Below are 18,883 nucleotides of genomic sequence, written 5' to 3' on the forward strand. Positions count from 1 at the left end.
CAACAGTTCCCAGGATTCCTCATGACTGCTAACGTGATGTAAGAGTGCTTTAACTGTAGGCTGTGAACGTGTCCCAAGTCACCCAGGGACTGCATTATTATTTCCTGTCAAACTCAACTACAGTACTTTAAATGGCAATTTGGCCACTGGGGATGCGGGTGGTGCTGTGGGTTAAACCACAGAACCTAGGACTTGCCAATCAGAAGGCCGGTGGTTCGAATCCCTGCGACGGGGTGAGTTCCCATTGTTCGGTCCCTGCTCCTGCCAACCTAGCAGTTTCAAAGCATGTCAAAGTGCAAGTAGATAAATAGGTACCACTCCAGCGGGAAGGTAAACGGCGTTTCCGTGCGCTGTTCTGGTTTGCCAGATGCAGCTTAGTCATGCTGGCCACATGACCCGGAAGCTGTACAGCGGCTCCCTCGGCCAATTAAGCGAGATGAATGCCGCAACCCCAGAGTCAGTCACGACTGGACCAAATGGTCAGGGGTCCCTTTACCTTTACCTTTAGGATAAGCTCAGGTGACACAGCCCATTTATGTGGTACACTGTCACCACATAAGCCACTACCTCTTGTCTGCGTTGCACTTCTTGTTAAGTGCCAAGCATTAAACCCAATCTTGGGAAGCCTACCTCTTTAAGACAACCCTTAAAAGAGGAAGTGAAACTCACAGCTGAACATACACATAGCACAGCTGTCCTGCAGAGCAGAAAAGTCTCCCACACACTGCAGCAGCACTGCCTGCAACAGGAGTTATGGATTCTGTTTCCTTCCACCAGTACATCTGCGATCTGGATCTTTGCTCCTTGCCTAGAGTGGTGAAGATCTGCTCTGGAGTCTACTTCCAAGGTGAGCATCACTGACTGCTTCTCTCTTTGCTGCCAGCAGATTCATCCTAAAGTTGGGAGGCGGGAGGTGAAGACAAGTAATGGAGCTTTTTGAGCATGCTGGTTGTAATTACGGCAAAGCTTGAGCTGCAATCTTAACCCAAAGCCAAGATTGGCCTGGGATGAGAGTCTTGTTATTGGCAGGATGGCATAAGGCCAGCAAGCCCCTTCCAAACTTAGCCCTCCAAGGTCCAGTGCAAGTGTCCCTGGCTGCTTCCCCTCTGCCCAGACCTGCCCAAAGCTGTTAAGATATGCCAGGATTGATTTGCGTAGCCATTACGGGTGAGATGGCCGGTGTGCAGTGTTTGGGGAAGCAATGACTGTGTTGCTCACTGTGAAAGAGTTGTACGTGAGGACTCCTTCCACAACTATGTCCAAGTGGGGAAGTGGGAACAGGAAGAGTCACTGATTTCCCACCCTGCTTTTGGACTTGCCAAAGGTATCTGCTTGCCCACTATGGGAAATGGAAACCTCCGTTCTGATTGACCCGAGCTCCTTGAAGAAGACATTGGCATGTTTTTTCCCCCTGTTCTTATCAACAAATTGACGGTATATGTCAATCAGTGACTGCTAGCCAATAGCAGCAAAAGGGGACTGCCATGTTCAGGGAAAGTATACCTTGAAATGTTTGTTGCTGGCAAGCGAAAATGGGAGAGGGCTGTTGCTTTTGTGTGGGCCTGTTTGTGGGCTTGCCAGAGGCGTTTGGTCGGCCATTGTGAAGAACAGAATGGGGGACTAGGTCAACCTTTTTTCTGTCTTCTGAGGGCTCTTCTTAGCTTCCTAAGTGACTTGAGCAAGGCTGTTTCTGGATGTGATCAAGAGCCATGGTGCAGCATTTATGCAACTCATTTACTTGGGAGGATGGAAGGTCAAGGTAAATTAATAGAGCTCCATTGCTAAAACTATAGAACACTGGTCCCCAAGCCTTTCCTTCCACGGACCACTTGCCATGGGCTGGCTAGATGCAGAGGAGGTGGTGGGAGGCAGCAGCTGTGGGGAACCCCCAAGGGAAGAAGGCTCAGAGCCCAGGGATTGGCGGTGGGATGACCATGAGTGGCCAGAGGGAGAAGAGGGAGCAGACTGGGAGGAGGAGGTGTTGGAAGCTGAAGAGGTAACAGGGTTTAGTGAACAGGAAGAGTCTGTGACAGAGAGCAGTTCAGAATCGGAGGCGGAAGTGGAGGCTGGAGAGGAGGGGGGCCTAGGGGCAGCAATGAGTCAGGGTGGTTAAGAAGCTGGATCTTGAAGTGGCATGACTTGACTTGATTCGATTTATTTTATTTTATTTCTATGCCGCTTTTCATTCACATAAACTTCAAAGTGGCTTACAATGAATAACATAATAGAACATCACAAACACAACACAAATATAAAATAATTAACAAACCATTACCATCTATAAAACACTATTAACAAAACAACTAAAAAAATAAGCTAAACAACATAATTACAGCATTCACAATGCACTACAGCATTCATAATCTATAAAACAATATTAACATTAACAAAATAGCAACTAAAAAATAAGCTTAAGTTTTGTTGAATTCACACACCCACACTCCCCACCCCCATGACTAATAATCTTCCACTCTGTTCAGTTCGTGAAAAGACATCTGCAGATAAGGCTTCTAGGGCTGGTTGGTGGGGCAAGGCAGGTGGAAAAACCCATTGCCCACCCAATGGCCAGCATAAAATCTTTCTACTCCACATTTCAGGTTATATATGTATACTAGGTAGAAAGATGGTGTTAAGGACACCGAAAGCATCCAATTAGCTTCTGCCTGAACATTGCATTCTGATGCCACAATTTGGGAGGAGGAGAACATGCAAGCTTTTAAAAAGATATATGTAATGATAATCTTCTTATCCTCAAAGTTTTATTGGAGTAAATTTGGGAAGTGAAATAAAACATTAAGAGATGGCTAAGATGGTGTTAAGAGACTGTTTTGACGGAATAAAAGTTTTGCTATTATGACCACTGTTGTTAATGTTTATAATTGACACTATTTTGAAAAAGGGAAGCATCTGTGTCACAACAATCACGTGTGCAATTACATCAGTGTTTTGGAGAAAGTAAGAAAAATAAAAGTTTGAAGAAAGAAACCTGTTTTCAGCAGATATGTGTGAGTCTAGAGTGTGTGGGGATTCCAAGTGTATCTTAGATTTTATTTTATTTTTAAATGGTGTGCGTTTGTGGCATGCATGCTATTTGAAACTGCTGCTCAGGGTTCCGCTTTGTTGTTTCCTGCTGACTTGTTTACTTTGCCCGCTTTTTTATCAGAGCCTTTATCTGATCCTCCAGACCTTTGTGCTGAATGTGGATAGGGCTAAAGCAGAGATTGCCAATGATTGCCTTCCTGATGTTGCTGGACTACAACTCCCATCATCCCAGACCACTGGCCATGCCGGTTGTGGATGATGGGAGCTGTAGTCCAACAATCTCTCTGGAGGGCACGTCATTGATTATCCCTGGTCTAAAGTGGTACTCATGTGCGGAGACCTTGAGACCAGGGCTTTGCTTTCTCACTTCATTCTCTCACACACTGATCCAGCCAGGGCTTCTGTGTTGTCTCCTGTACTGAATCCTGTTTTATCTGTATGGGTGGGTAAATCTGTCAATTTTGGTTTCCCTCAGTTCTCTCTCTCTCTCTCTCTCTCTCTCTCTCTCTCTCTTCATTCTTAAGTTCAGTCCTTCAAAGATCCAAATTGGTTTGAGAATTTAACTTATTTAAGTCCTTATTTACAGACGCTTCAGGTTACAGACACTTCAGGTTACAGACTCTGCTAACCCAGAAATTATACCTCAGGTTAAGAACTTTGCTTCAGGATGAGAACAGAAATTTTGCAGCGACAGCACAGCGGCAGCGGGAGGCCCCATTAGCTAAAGTGGTACCTCATGTTAAAAACAGTTTCAGGTTAAGAATGGACCTCCAGAATGAATTAAGTTCTTAACCTGAGGTACCACTGTATGCACATTTTTGCAAAGCAATTTCTCCTTATATAATGCATTTTTGGATGTAATCGTCACTAATATGCACACTTCACCCATATGCTGCCTTGCGGGACCTCTTCGGGAAAAGAAAAGCCTAAGGAGTAAAACCTACTCAAATCCAAAATGGAGTCCCTAAGATGGCTGGATGGCGTCTGTCCGCCTCCTTCCAGCAACTCCTGCAGCCAAGTTGGTGCCACATCAGCAAGGCTGAGGGGGGTGGATCATGTTGTCAAGGCAGCCCAGGACCTCCATACAGTGGTACCTTGGGTTACATACGCTTCAGGTTACACACGCTTCAGGTTACAGACTCCGCTAACCCAGAAATAGTGCTTCAGGTTAAGAACTTTGCTTCAGGATGAGAACAGAAATCGTGTTCTGGCAGCCCGGCGGCAGCAGGAGGCCCCATTAGCTAAAGTGCTTCAGGTTAAGAACAGTTTCAGGTTAAGTACGGACCTCTGGAACGAATTAAGTACTTAACCTGAGGTACCACTGTATACACTGCCTATATGTGTGCCTTGCAGAGTTCACCTTGGTTCTGCTAATGCAACAAAAACAAAGTGAGAGGCAGACATTACTGGTCTCTGCAGCCACAGCAAGCGCTGCGATTCTCCACTGATTTGACTTCACCCCTGGAGGCAACACTCCATTGTATTTCGAGACAGATTCTAACAACAACCCATATGCATTTTTGCAAACATTGCACAGTTGAAGAACTGCATTGCAACATTCTGTGAAGTATGAATTTTGAAAAAGGGCTGTTTCAGTTTGTGTATTGTTTTGGACACTGAAAATTGGTAGTATGCATTTCAGATTATTTCTCCCCCATCCCTAATTACATTGGGCTTTTTCTTTCTTTGGGCTGAGCATGGAAGATATTGAGGGAAGCTATAAAGCAGAAGGGCGAAACTACACATATTGCGTCAGAGGAGTTGAAAAGTAGGAACTGGTGATGTTACCGGGAAGACAAAATAGATTGGGTATGTGAAATCAGGAAGTGGTTGTGACAGATTGCAGAGCCTTGGTTTAAAGGAGGGCAAAGCTAAGCAAAGCTAAGCTACCCTTCGGAGTAGCTTGTATGGGCGTAGGAACAGCAGGGGGCTGGTTTATTTCAGGCCCAGTGGGCTTTCCCCTTTCTCTCCCCTACTAAACAGACAGCAGAAAGTGGCATAGAGTTGTGTGCATTGACGAATGCTCAGAATAGAGAATACCAACTTGAGGATGGCATGTATACAAATTAGGAACATGTAAATTGGAAAGGCTAAAAGCATCATAAAGAACTTTGGAGGGTTGGTTTTTTAAAAAACAAGCAGCGTACAAATTTTATGAAAGAGAGAGAGAGAAAGAGAGGAAGATGTGAATCAAGGTTTAATATCTGCAAAGGACTCAGATTTCATTGGTCTCATGCAGGGGTCAGCAAACTTTTTCAACAGGGGGCCGATCCACTGTCCCTCAGACCTTGTGGGGGGCCAGACTATATGGGGGGGGGGTTTGAACCAATTCCTATGCCCCACAAATAACCCAGAGATGCATTTTAAATAAAAGGTCACATTCTACTTATGTAAAAATAACGCTGATTCCCGGACCGTCTGCGGGCCGGATTGAGAAGGCAACTGGGCCAGATCCGGCCCCCAGGACTTACTTTGCCTACCCATGGTCTCATGCTTTCAGGGATCATTTCCATAGTACTGAGCTAGGGAAGTCTGCTTCAAGGTGATGGGGCCCGTGATTGGTGGCTGGGGAAAAGGATATTGAGCAAAATGGGGTTAGATGGGGTGGGCAAGGAAAAATGGAATAAAAGAGAAGAAATTGAAGAATAAAAATGGAAGAAAGAGTGGGAAGGTGTGCTGGTTTTAGTCACTTGATTCTGGTCTGTTAGGGCAAGGGAGCACTGGCCTGAATCATCGCTCACCTGTGTGGCTTTTTACTTGTATCCAGTCCTGAATCTTGAGGCTGGCTCTGAGTCAGACACACACCTGTGCCTTCCCTTCCCTCATTTGGATTCTGCATGCACTTGATGAAGCAGATGTAGGCTACCTCTTTTCCAAGGTCATTAAAAAGAGGAACAAATAATGCTATTTGAACAGATTCATTCCCCCCCCCCCCACTCCCAAACCTGTAAGGAAAAGTTGCATTACTTCTCCCACCTAGAGTGGCTGTGTGCCCTACTTCTATCTAGGTTAATAATAATAATAATAATAATCTGATCTTATAATAATAATATTTTGCATTTGTAGAATGCTTTTCATTACTTTTTAAAATCTTTACAGCATTCCTGAAAGGTAGGACAATACTGCTATTCCCAACATTAGAGAGAAGAGAGGGGGCTCCTAAAACTGAGAGACAGTAGCTCTTCAAAGTACCTCCCTGGATTTGAACTAGGAGCACCACAGCTCTGGTCCTACACTCTACCCACTAGACCATATTGTCTTTTATAATTAATTAATTAATTATGTTTTTAAAGTAATTTTTAAAAACATTATTATTATTATTATTTATTATAAATTACTTTAATAATGGCTGAATTTTTGAGTGCTGTCCATGTAGAAAGACTAGGCCATTATAAAGAGATTTAGTGGTTCTTAATTGATCAGTGATGTGGTAGTGTTCTATTGTATTATTTATGCAAATTGATTTCCTCTGGAGTTACAGATCTGACTGGGACAAACCTTGTTATGCTGAGCTCGTATTTTGCACAATTTGTATACGGTGTCTGATTGATAATGTGTGGTTTGCTATGCCTAATAAAGGATATTTGATGATGACTAATGTTTTTACAGTATTGTCTTTTTAACCACCCTGCTAGCAGTTTGGCTTCCTGTATACTAACTAAGACCTCCACTTTCTCCAGGATCTGTTTATGAAATCTCTGGCAATGAATGCTGCTTATCAACAGGAGATCTGATGAAAATTATTGATATTCAGCTGCAGAACATCTCCTGCAAGAATGTGGAGAATGGGCACATATATGAGCTGCCGCTGGATTTTAAAGGTATGTGCATTGTTTGCTTGTTCAATTAAATTTGTACTCTATCCTTCAGCTGAAGGTTCCCATGCTCTCAATGCAGTTTACAATACAAAAAAGTGTCCTCTGCTCTTTTTAGTAGTGCCCACAGTGGAATTTTCGCAGATCGCCTCCTGCACACCGAGATGAAAATATTTCTAATGTGGGTCTAGCATGTGAACCTTACTGCGTGACTGGGGTGTGTGGATTTTTTACGTTTACTTTTACAGTGGACTTCCAAGGGGAACACACGACTCGTGAGCCACTTCTGCTTCCTGTCTCACCTTATATAATGTAACATACATGACATCATATATAATGTCAGGTGCTTTGGGCAGGTAGGTATGGTTTGGCTCAAATTGCATTTTGTTTAGTTAGTTCTAACAGCATTTATAAACCCACCCTCTTGTAGAATATTGAGGCTGTGTACAGCAATACAAAAACACCTTTTAAAAGCAGTATGAAACAATTCGTGAAAATGACTGGCTACTCAAGAAAATCTTAAACAAGGGCATGTCAGCAGGAAAAAGGAGTTTTCAAGAGACGCCTCGAAGACTAAGGCAAGGATAGAAATTTAGTGACTCAGAAGGAAGGTACATACAGTGGTACCTCGGGTTAAGTACTAAATTCGTCCCAGAGGTCCGTTCTTAACCTGAAACTGTTCTTAACCTGAGGTACCACTTTAGCTAAAGGGGCCTCCTGCTGCCGCCGTGCCGCCGGAGCACAATTTCTGTTCTCATCCTGAAGCAAAGTTCTTAAGCCGAGGTACTATTTCTGGGTTAGTGGAGCCTGTAACCCGAAACGTATGTAACCTGAAGTGTATGTAACCCGAGGTACCACTGTATTAAGAGAACAGACACCAGGAAGTGGCGTAGCAGAAACAGTATCGAGACAGAGAAGAGGGCCATGGGACTAGTGACACCAAATACCCGACTTCTGCTTAAGAAAAGCTGCGGCTCTATAATGTGGGCAACAGCTGCCATCACTACTCTGGATGACCTCAGTGGATTTATATCCCAGCCAGATGGGCGGGATATAAATGTTAAAAAAGTATTATTATTATTTTATTAATTTTATGGGTGGCCAGTGCAGATGTCTTAGCAGAGGTGTTGCATGCTGTCAGCCATCTGCCCCGATCTAGCTGTTGCACTCTGCCATACATTGGGCCATAGTTCAGCAGTAAAGCGTGGGCTTTGCATTCAGGCCCCCGTTTTCATCCCTGGCATCTCCAGGCCAAAGGACCGGGACTTCTGGTGCCATTAACTCTCTCCTCTTCAAACTTCACAACAATATGAATCGCGTGAGCCCTCTCGTAGGGCAAGGAAACAGAAGAGCCTGGCACTTTTTCTCTCGGGAGTGAATATGTCATCTGCAAGAGCAGGATTTGCCAGGGGTTTAGAAGACAAGGCAGGACCTGGCACACAATCACTTTGTTAGGTAGACCAGGCTCAGGCTGCGTATGCACCCCATACATTTAAAGCAAATAATATTGGGAGCTGTAATTTGTTGAGGGTGCTGGGACCGGGAGTAACTACAATTCCCACGATTCTCTGGAGGAAGCAATGTACTTTAAATGTACACTGGGCCCCTCCTGATGGCCTGTTTATTCAGCATTCAATGTAAGGTACTTGCACAGAGTTTATACTTGGACACGGGTGCCGACACGCCCTACTTCCACTGGTGAGAGGCACTATTTAGTGGGCTGTTGCTGGGGCCTGACACCCACCTACCAACTTTATTTTCTTAACCCTCTGTTTTGTGCAGGTTCGATATATCAGAAAACCTGTTCCCTATTAAAAAACTGTTCTACCTGCATGCATGGCCACAATGGACATTAGGTTCCTGGAATAGGGAGGGTGAAGAAGTACAGTACTAATTGTGGGAAGGAGACCAAAACACAGTGTGCGAATGCATCCCATCCAGTACCACCCACGTTTGTGAATGGGAGATTTGAGTTCAACCGAAAGTGCTTGTGTGTGGATGATGGTGCATAAAAGCCCATGTGAATTAACACTCCGGCGTGTACACAGCTCTTGCCTTGTATTTTATTGCTTTAGAAATAGCTTGTAATGAAAGTGGCGTGTATAGGGCTGTCATATGTTTTGCTTTACGCGGAACAGTGCTAGGAACAGGTGGGGCAGAACTCTCCTCCTGACACTGCCATTGCTGCTGCTTACCTTCAGAAGACATCTGAAGGCAGCCCTGTTTAGGGAAGCTTTTAATGTTACCACTGTATTTTAATATTTTGTTGGAAGCCGCCCAGAGTGGCTGGGGAAACCCAGCCAGATGGGCGGTGTATAAATATATTATTATTATTATTATTATTATTATTATTATTATTATTATTATTATTACCTAATGCAGCAAGGCAATGGTGAGGTTGGGGCAGTGCAGACCACCAGCGGAAGCACCCGACTGGCTCTGCTGCTGCACCAGCCCTGCCTGCAACCTCGCCACTGCCCTGCCCTATCCAGGTAACCTGGTGTCAGGCAGGCGGCCACAACTCACCACACTGGCCATTCCTCTCTTTGAAGGGCTGTTCAGTCCAAGTCTAGTTTAAAGATCAAGAGCCCTATGAAGAGAGAGCAGCAGCAACCCATAGACGGACTGAGCAGTCGCCTGAGCCACCTGGTCTTTCCTGCTATGGTGAGAACGTACTGTATTCCTATTAAATCAATAGGAATTACTTATAATTTGGCGTCTGTACATATAAATTAGCACATGAAGTTGCTATGCAAATCAGTGTCCTCTCCACTACCACCACCCTGGCAATTTGCAGGTGGCCCCTCTAAGGATAAAAGTAAAGGTAAAGGGACCCCTGACCATTAGGTCCAGTCGTTGCCGACTCTGGGGTTGTGGTGCTCATCTCGCTTTATTGGCCGAGGGAGCCAGTGTACAGCTTCTGGGTCATGTGGCCAGCATGACTAAGCTGCTTCTGGTGAACCAGAGCAGCACACAGAAAAGCCGTTTACCTTCTAGCCGGAGCGGTACCTATTTATCTACTTGTACTTTGACATGCTTTCGAACTGCTAGGTTGGCAGGAGCTCCTGCCAACCTCTAAGGATATAGCTACTTAAAACAACAACTCTAATTTTGCATACCCCACCCAGGTCTTTTTCAGCCCAGTTCAGAACTGCCGCGTGGAGCAAAGAGGAAATCTTTCTCTCAGGGCTCTCCCTTCCGCAAGGACAAGTTTTTGGACTGCCAACAGCCACAGCGCTACACGATCCAGGAGGTCCTGCGGTCAGCAGTCTTGCGGCGGAAGAGGCTAACCTGCCCGGAAATTGGCAAGAGTGAGGTCCAGCTCCACCCAACATATAAAGTGAAAGCGATAATGCATTGTAAGTATAGACTGAGCTGCGGCTTCCTCTAGGCTGGGAAGACGTGGTGGAGGGAAGAGCGTGATTTGGTTTGCCTTTGCAAGGTGAGGTGCGTATGTACGCATCTACCAAAATGTCTGCTTGGGGAACATACCTTCCTAGTAGGGCACCTGCTTTGCACATGGGAAGTTCCAGGTTCAGACTCCGATATCTCCCTGCTTAAAGAATCTGATAGCAGGCGATGGGAAAGCCCATGCCATTTAGGGGTTACAAAAATGGTTGCTGTGTGAAATTCAATTCAGTTCCACCCTGAAAGGCAAACCTATCTAACTGGCACTCTCTGAAGAAATAGGCAAACTGAAACACAACCATCCTTCAAAATTCACAAGTCTCCAAATTTTGCAGTGCAGCTCCCCAGCCAAGTAAATGTATACAAAAATTTATATACTAGGGCAAAGTCTGCATAAAGATTCGTAGATGAGTGAAAAGCACATACAAATGCATTCTTTGGGGGGAAATTGTTTAGCAAAAATGCGTTTATTAGGCAAAAGTGAATACAAATGTGTATATTAGGAGAAAATCACACTACAATGCTGATAAATTTTCATGAGGACTCTTTAAAAAGAAATCAAAAGTTGATGCGGCGATAGGGAAAGCTGACCTTAACACTGCTGAAATTAGAGAGAGAAATCAAGAGGCAGATTTGCTGTTCTTGCCACCAGTGCTGAAGAATTTTGGTGCATGTGGCGAGTTCTACAAAGACAGAGAGATACAGAGATGGTTTCCATATTGATACCATTTGCAGATCCATCCGAGTACAGCCAGTGGCGTAGCGTGGGTTGTCAGCACCCGGGGCAAGGCAAGTAATTTGTGCCCCCTAACCCGTGGATTTGCGCCCCCTAACCCGTGGATTTGCGCCCCCTAACCCTACCCCCCAGATGTTGCGCCCGGTGCGGCCGGCCCCCCCTGCACCCCCCACGCTACGCCACTGAGTACAGCCATAGCAGCAGGTGATGGGATTCTCCTGTAGACTCTGGAATGCCACTGATAATGAGTGTGGGCACTCATTATGAGTCTACGCTTCTATGAGTCTATGTCACAGGAAGTTTCCTTATCCCATATCAGGCCATTGATTCATCTAGCTCAGTACTGTCCACACTGACTGGTAGCAGCTCTCCAAGATTTCAGGCAAGAGATGCCAGGGACTGAAGTCGAGAGACATTCTGCATGCAAAGCAGATGCTCTTCGGTGATCTAAGGTCCTTACCCTTCTGACTGCTGTGAGGCAGGTGGGTACAAAAAGCAGGCCTCCATTTTAGTCATGGCACTGATGCTTTGGGATGCCCTCCCCAAGGAAACCACCCTGGACCCATCACCATATACATTCCACCAGCTGGTTGTAGCACAGCTCTTCTGGGAGGCTTTTGGGAACTGAGTTTGATGGCCAATATATTTCTGCCACTGGGATTGTAGTATGCATCTACTGCCTGTTTCATGGTACAGTGGTACCTTGGTTCTCAAACATAATCCGTTCCTGAAGTCCGTTCCAAAACCAAAGCGTTCCAAAACCAAGGCACGCTTTCCCACAGAATGTAATGCAAAACGGATTAATCCGTTCCAGACTTTTAAAAACAACCCCTAAAACAGCAATTTAACATGAATTTTACTATCTAACAAGACCATTGATCCATAAAATGAAAGCAATAAATTATGTACTGCACAATCAATCAATCAGTAGCTGAACTGGGTTCCACACAGTCACAAAAACAAAACGAAAAGAGCCGCAGAAACAAAAACGCAAAATAAATAGCAGAATAAATATATATATAAAGTTAAGTCCCCTCTCCTTTAAGCCTCCCACCCAACTTCCAAAGATACCTTCCACAGGATGTCTCAACTGATGGTCAGGTTCCTGTTTGTGGGAATCTTTCCCAGGGCTCTTAATGACCATGTGGTGCTTATTTCTCCAGTTCGAAATGACGTTGTGCAAATCAACTCTACCCTGGATGTAGAGGTGGTCGACGTCACCAAGGAGTCGCGGCACATCCACTTTATTAAGCCGCTGATGCTCAGCGAGGTTCTGGCAATGGAGGAAGCCCTGCCAGCGGAGGCAGAGATCCTTGAGGCCCCAGAGAGCCTGCCTGTCTTCCAGAGCGACTGGTTGTCCCACCTACAGAAGGGCTGCCAGATTCACATCCACAGCAAGTCCTCGGCATGGAGGGTCTTGGCCTCATCTCGCAAAGGCAAGACCCGGACCTGCTACTTCCTTCTCTCCAGCAGCTACCAAGGCCGCTTTCGCCGATGCCCACGCCGATTTAGCTGCACTTCAGAGCTGGCCCTCAGTTTAGCCACAGCCAAGAAACTGCAGGTCGTTGTCACCAAGGACTGTGAGAGCAGCGAAGGGGAATTTCCTTTGTTCAGTGTAGGAGACCGGCTAGAGGTGCTGTGGGTCGAGAGAGCCAACAAGCCTTCAGCCATGGACATGCTTGTGTGCTGCAGGGACAATGGAGATGAGGACAGAGAGCAAATCCATGTGCCCCTGTTCCTGGAAGCTGGCTTTGTAGAGGATGTCCGTGACAGCCGGAAATATACCATCTCTGAGGCAGTGGAGCACCTGCAGCTGCCCTGTGAGGTCAAGGTGCTTAGCACGGACTGTGCCTCTGATCCTCTAGGCTGCTCCTCTGTCCTGACCCTGGAGACCAGGATCGACTTGCAGCTTCTCACCATCAGCCTGGCTAAGGAGCCAGCTCTCACCTTTGACATTCCTCCACAGTGGTTGGACATGTCTCTCTTCTTCACTGGAGGGCCAGCAAAGGCCACCCCTCCCACTTCCAGTCCGGCGGTGGAAGAGTTGACAGAGGCCTTTTATTATCGTTTGCTAAAGTTACTCCCCAGCAATGCATCAGCACCTCCGAGACCTCCAAAGCAAAAGGACTCCAGGTGCAACATGGACCTCAGAAAGGCCAAAGGAGGAGAGAAGAATGCAGCAGAAACATCTAAGGTAATAAGGAATATGGGAGAATTAGAGAAATACAGCAGGGGCAGGATGTGTTCATGCAAAGCATTAAATACTAGGCCTGGAACCGTTTAGTCAACTATAGTGGTACCTTGGCTTAGTAATAAACAGCTTAGTTTATGAACAACTTGGATGAAGAACACTGCAAACCCGGAAGTGGGTGTTTTGGTTTGTGAACTTTACCTTGGAATAAGAACATGTTTTGCTTCCTGTTGAGTGTGTTCCATTTGTAAATTGAGTCCCCTGCTGCTATGAGAAAGCGCACCTTGGTTTAAGAACGCTTTGGTTTAAGAACGGACTTCCGGAATGGATTAAGTTCGTAAACCAAGGTACCACTGTAATGCATTTCCAAAAAACTGACTGATGAAAGAGGTGCCACTGATTGAATTTATTATTTTGGTCACAGACCAGTTCCAGCCCACAGTATCAAGGAAGTCATAAAACACGATAGGGATACATTTGAATTTGCAATTAGGTATAGCAGGGACAATACAGATATAGCAATTTAAAAAATATATAAATGAAAACTTGGCCACTAAAATATAACCTAAAATTATCATTTACTTAATCATTATGATAGCACAGCTTGTTGCCACTGCTTAATAAGCCAGCAAGTTTTTAAACAAAGAATACTTATTTGTATTTTGTGGCCTTAAATGTTTATAGATTGCAGGTATCTCAGAAGAGGCATTCTTTCATTTGGGAATGCTTCGTCTAAAATTGTGTCTGCTACGACACAGGTACACATAATCTAAAAATGAATAAAGATAACCCTCACTTGTTCGTTCAGAACCAGTTTCATCATATTGAAAGATTGGGAAAGCCAAATTGTGTGCTGTCCCTAGGAGCAGACAAAATAATACTGATGTAAGGGCAGAACCATCTCCAAACCTAGTTATGTCTCCCAACAAGTTGTGCCTTTTGATTCCCCTCTTCCATTTGTTCAACTTCTGAATAGCTTTAAAAAAATTGTATAGGTGGCCCATTTCATGACTTGGATGCATGAGTTGAATGAATGATTAATTCCTAACACAAGGTGCTAACTTTGCATGCATGGATCTAATCACAATTGTGCTCGCCCCCTGCCACCCACTGATTTGTTAATTGGGCATGGATATCATGGACGCGGGTCGCGCTGTGGGTAAAACCTCAGTGCCTAGGACTTGCCGATCGTATGGTCGACGGTTCGAATCCCCGCGGCGGGGTGAGCTCCTGTCGTTCGGTCCCAGCTCCTGCCCACCTAGCAGTTCGAAAGCACTCTTAAGTGCAAGTAGATAAATAGGGACCGCTTTATAGCGGGAAGGTAAATGGCATTTCCGTGTGCTGCGCTGGTGCTGGCTCGCCAGCTGCAGCTTCGTCACGCTGGCCACGTGATCCGGAAGTGTCTTCGGACGGCACCGGCTCACGGCCTCTAGAGCGAGATGAGCACGCAACCCTAGAGTTGGACACGACTGGCCCGTACGGGCAGGGGTACCTTTACCTTTACCTTTTATCATTTTTCCAGTGAATTAAAAAATAAAGAAAAGGAATGTTAGTACAACATTGGCCATGCAGGTCAGAGTTGCCAACTTGACAAAATAAGATGAAATGTTTGCGTTATTTATCTCAGCTGTTGAGGGGATAGCTGAGTAGACAGAAGGTGGCAAGCAAGAGCACTATCTGCTTAAGACTTAGAATAATGGAATCATGCAATCATAGAACCATAGAGTTGGATGGGACAAAGGGGATAATCTAGTCCAACCCCCCACAATGCAGGAATCTCAACTAAAGCATTCATGACAATGTTCACCCAACCTCTGCTTAAAAACTTCCAAGGAAGTAGAGTCCACAACCTCTCAAGGGAAACCGTTCCACTGTCTAACAGTGTTTACCCTCAGAAAGTTCGTTCTGACTTTCTGACAGTACAGAGGATGGCAGGGTAGATGGCTCAACACAATAAACAAGAATGGTCCAACAACAGTTATGCAAAGTAATAACTTCAACCCCTGTAAGGCCATTTAAAGTCCAGGAAGTACAGTGGTACCTCTGGTTGCGAACGGGATCCGTTCTGGAGGCCCGTTCGCAACCTGAAAAGAACGCAACCCACGTCTGAGCATGCGCAGGTCACGACTCGCCGTTTCAGCAAATGCGCGTGACATCATTTTGTGCGTCTGCGCAAGTGGCGAAACCTGGAAGTAACCCTTTCTGGTACTTCCGGGTCACTGTGGGACGCAACCTGAAAACGCGCAACCTGAAGCAAACGTAACATGAGGTATGACTGTAATACACATTACTATCTTAAGCATCCACCCCTGATAAGACCATTCAGTTAAGTGTGAAATTAACTAACTACACAGGAGCCCTACCTCAACCCCACCGCCTTGCTTCCTGAGCCAGACACCGACTTCCCACTTTGGCACTCTAGGAGGGCACTTTCCACAAAATCCAGCTCTGCCCTCAACTATTAACACACTGCTAAAAGATTCTTCTTAGCCTGCTAGCCTCTGCTTATTTACTGTGCAGTAGCTTATCCCACAGGGACGTGGGTGGCGCTGTGGCTTAAACCACAGAACCTAGGACTTGCCGATCAGAAGGTTGGTGATTTGAATCCCCGTAACGGGGTGAGCTCCCAGTGCTTGGTCCCTGCTCCTGCCAACCTAGCAATTCGAAAGCACATCAAAGTGCAAGTAGATAAATAGGTACCTCTCCGGCGGGAAGGTAAACGGTGTTTCCGTGTGCTGCTCTGGTTTGCCAGAAGCGGCTTAGTCATGCTGGCCACATGACCCGGAAGCTGTACGCCAGCTCCCTCGGCCAATAAAGCGAGATGAGCGCCGCAACCCCAGAGTCGGCCACGACTGGACCTAATGGTCAGGGGTCCCTTTACATTTACCTAGCTTATCCCACAGGCTTCTGAAGCAATCATTAAGTTTCCTTCTTAAATACAGAAGTTAAGGGCTGGGTTTTGAGTAGGTTTGTTAAACTGGTCTTAGCATCTTAAGATATAAATTGCCTTCAGGGGGAAAAATACTTGTTCTGTTTTCCTGTACCAGTTACCTTCTGGCAAGTCAAGCAGCACATCTAGAGAGCCTGCAAAACTTCCCTTCTCTGGACCTAAGCAAACAGGCGCAAGTGGGAGTGTCCTGAACAATCTTAATGAGTACACCATGGAATGCGAACGTCAAAGATTCCAGGAGTGTTCTAAACCCGAGAAACAAACCACAGGTATAATGACTTTTTGCTTGTGAACAACTACAGTAGGGGTGGGGAATCTTGTTCAGCCCAAGGGCCAAAGGAAAAAGTGGGTGGAGCAATGAATACTTTGTTGAGTAAGCTAGCTTCTACACACATTCCTCATTGTCTTCCATCCAGGAAAGCAAGTCATTTATCAGTTCAAGGGTACACTCCAGCCAAGCAAAAACACTCAAGGGCGTATGAAGCTAGCCTAGAGAGGGCTCTGGCCTGGGTAGATTGCCCAGAGCCAGACAGTAAGGCTTAGAGGGCTGCATTTGCCCCCTGGGCCTGAGGTTCCCCAGCTCTGAATTACAGTGAAGGCACTGAACATATCAAACCAATCAAATTCTCCCTAGATCTCCCAAATCATTAGCTCACTATTCTCTGGAAAGGGGAGCAAACAGGCTAAGTGGGAAAGGGACCATAACTCAAAGAGCATACGCTCTTGTCAATCCCGGTTAGCTGCAGTTAAAAGATCACATAGCAGATGACGTGAAAGACCCTGGTCAGAATAGATATGGATTGGGAGCACAGGGGTGCAGTTTGCCAGACTAGCACAGATGTTGAGAAAATGAGGATAAAAGTCCAAGAAGAGGCTGAATGCTAGTACTTTTAATGATAAATATCATTGCAAGACTGAATCAATTAGAAATGCAAATGGTTTAGAAATTGAACCTATGAAATCAGATTACTCCCAAGAAATTATGAAAAGGATGGACACACCTTAACAAGTAAACTGTTCCAATTGCACCTGTATTCAATAAGGGGAAACCTTGTGCATCAGAGATTAGAATGGAGTTTTAAATTATAATGTAGTTTAGCAGCAAGGAATCTTAGAAATTAATGGAATCAACAGTAGAGGTCTTCACCTGCAAGTCCCTGGATATCAACACTAGGACAACAGAATAAGTAGATAAAAATGATTTGTATTAATTGCATGACTCCCTTCAGTGTATTGATGGTAGAGTACTGGACATAGCCTGAGAGAGACCTGGCTCCACATTCTTGCTGAGGCAACATTATCCTTCTTCACCTGCCTCAGTGTTATAAAATAATTTACCTATTTATGCTGACCAGGGCTGCTTGTGGGGAATAGTGAGTGAAGTTCCTGCTGCAGGAATCTGAAGGCCTAAGTTCATGCTGGGTGTACAGGTGTCAAACTCATTTTTTTAGGCTCATATGGCAAGTGATCCTTATATGCCTCTTTAAACATCGCTGTCAACATTCAGATTTGAAAATAATGGATCAGCAGCCTCACCTGTCCCGGGGAGTCTACGGGATATCTAACAATCTGGGATAGCAGCGGGAAATGGCACTGAAATAAGGGAATTTCCCGCAAAAAAGGGAAGGTTGACAGCTATGCTCTTTAAAACATGATCCAAGGTCCTGTGTTATATTTCCTGTCTGAACTGCCAACTAGCTAGACTAGGCAAGACACAGCCATTTCTACAGTGGTGCCTCCTTTGTGAAAATCTCACCTGACTCATCAAACAATCCTACACAGCAGGTCAATGTGCAGTTAATGCAGAACACTTGAGGATATAGAATAAATTGCCCTGCAATGACTTTTTTACATTTTCTTTTGCTGCCTTCAGTAAATTGTTGCTTGATTTGAAGTGTGTATTATTATTATTATTATTTTATGCTACCTTTCAGAATGCGAAAGTACCATAGTGGGATATAATAAATATTTTACATGAATTATTTTTCAGGCACAGCTTTCAGTGATGATTCGGATCATGACTATGAAGAAGTTAAGGAGGTTTATGAAATGACTTCCAAACTGCAAAGAGCTGTTATTAAACACTGAGATACCTGTCTACAAAGCCACAGTGCTAGGCTAGGTCTTTCGTTCCCCACTTCCATGGTCAGAGCCAGTTCAGGAATGAGGGGAATTCTGTATTTTTAAGCAAACAGATCAACTTTACACTTCCTGGACTAATACACCAATCAGAATGTCATACTGCACACTTCACTGAATTTATGGACCCTGAGCTCAAATACATATTCAGATAACCATGTTCAGAAGTTCTAGTTACAGGTAGGTAGCCGTGTTGGTCTGCCATAGTCGAAACAAAATAAAAAAAATTCCTTCCAGTAGCACCTTAGAGACCAACTAAGTTTGTTATTAGTATGAGCTTTCGTGTGCATTCGTGTTCAGAGGTTGATGTAGAAATGGGTTAAGAATGGACTTGCGAAAGAACACTTGTGAAATTACACCAGAAACAGATTTGTCCATCCCTAGGCCACTATAACAAGCTGCTCATTCTTTTCCCATTATTTTTGCCCAGCAGCAGCCTTGCTTTTGAGTCCAGTGTCAGGAGAGACTGTGCGACTGTAATTATAATTTCCAAGCCCCAAACTGGCAGACCATGACCACTTTCTCCATTCTGAAGAAAGCACAACATATGAAATGTGGTCTTTAGAGCCTCACATGTGTCCTTATGCTTTACCTAAAGGAAG

General features: G+C 45.0%; 1 protein-coding gene across 1 annotated transcript; it reads left to right on the forward strand.

Moving 5' to 3' along the window:
• Window positions 1-691: 691 nt before the first annotated feature.
• THEMIS2 (thymocyte selection associated family member 2) lies at window positions 692-18,520 on the forward strand. The gene is made up of 6 exons (XM_083627344.1): window positions 692-847; window positions 6,723-6,863; window positions 9,986-10,216; window positions 12,165-13,195; window positions 16,240-16,411; window positions 18,133-18,520. Exons 1-6 carry the CDS (start codon window positions 754-756, stop codon window positions 18,228-18,230), a joined length of 1,767 nt encoding a protein of 588 aa, XP_083483470.1. The 5' UTR covers window positions 692-753; the 3' UTR covers window positions 18,231-18,520.
• Window positions 18,521-18,883: the final 363 nt, after the last annotated feature.

This window comes from Podarcis filfolensis (assembly GCF_964270895.1).
Source record: "Podarcis filfolensis genome assembly, chromosome: 8".
Lineage (NCBI taxonomy): Eukaryota > Metazoa > Chordata > Lepidosauria > Squamata > Lacertidae > Podarcis > Podarcis filfolensis.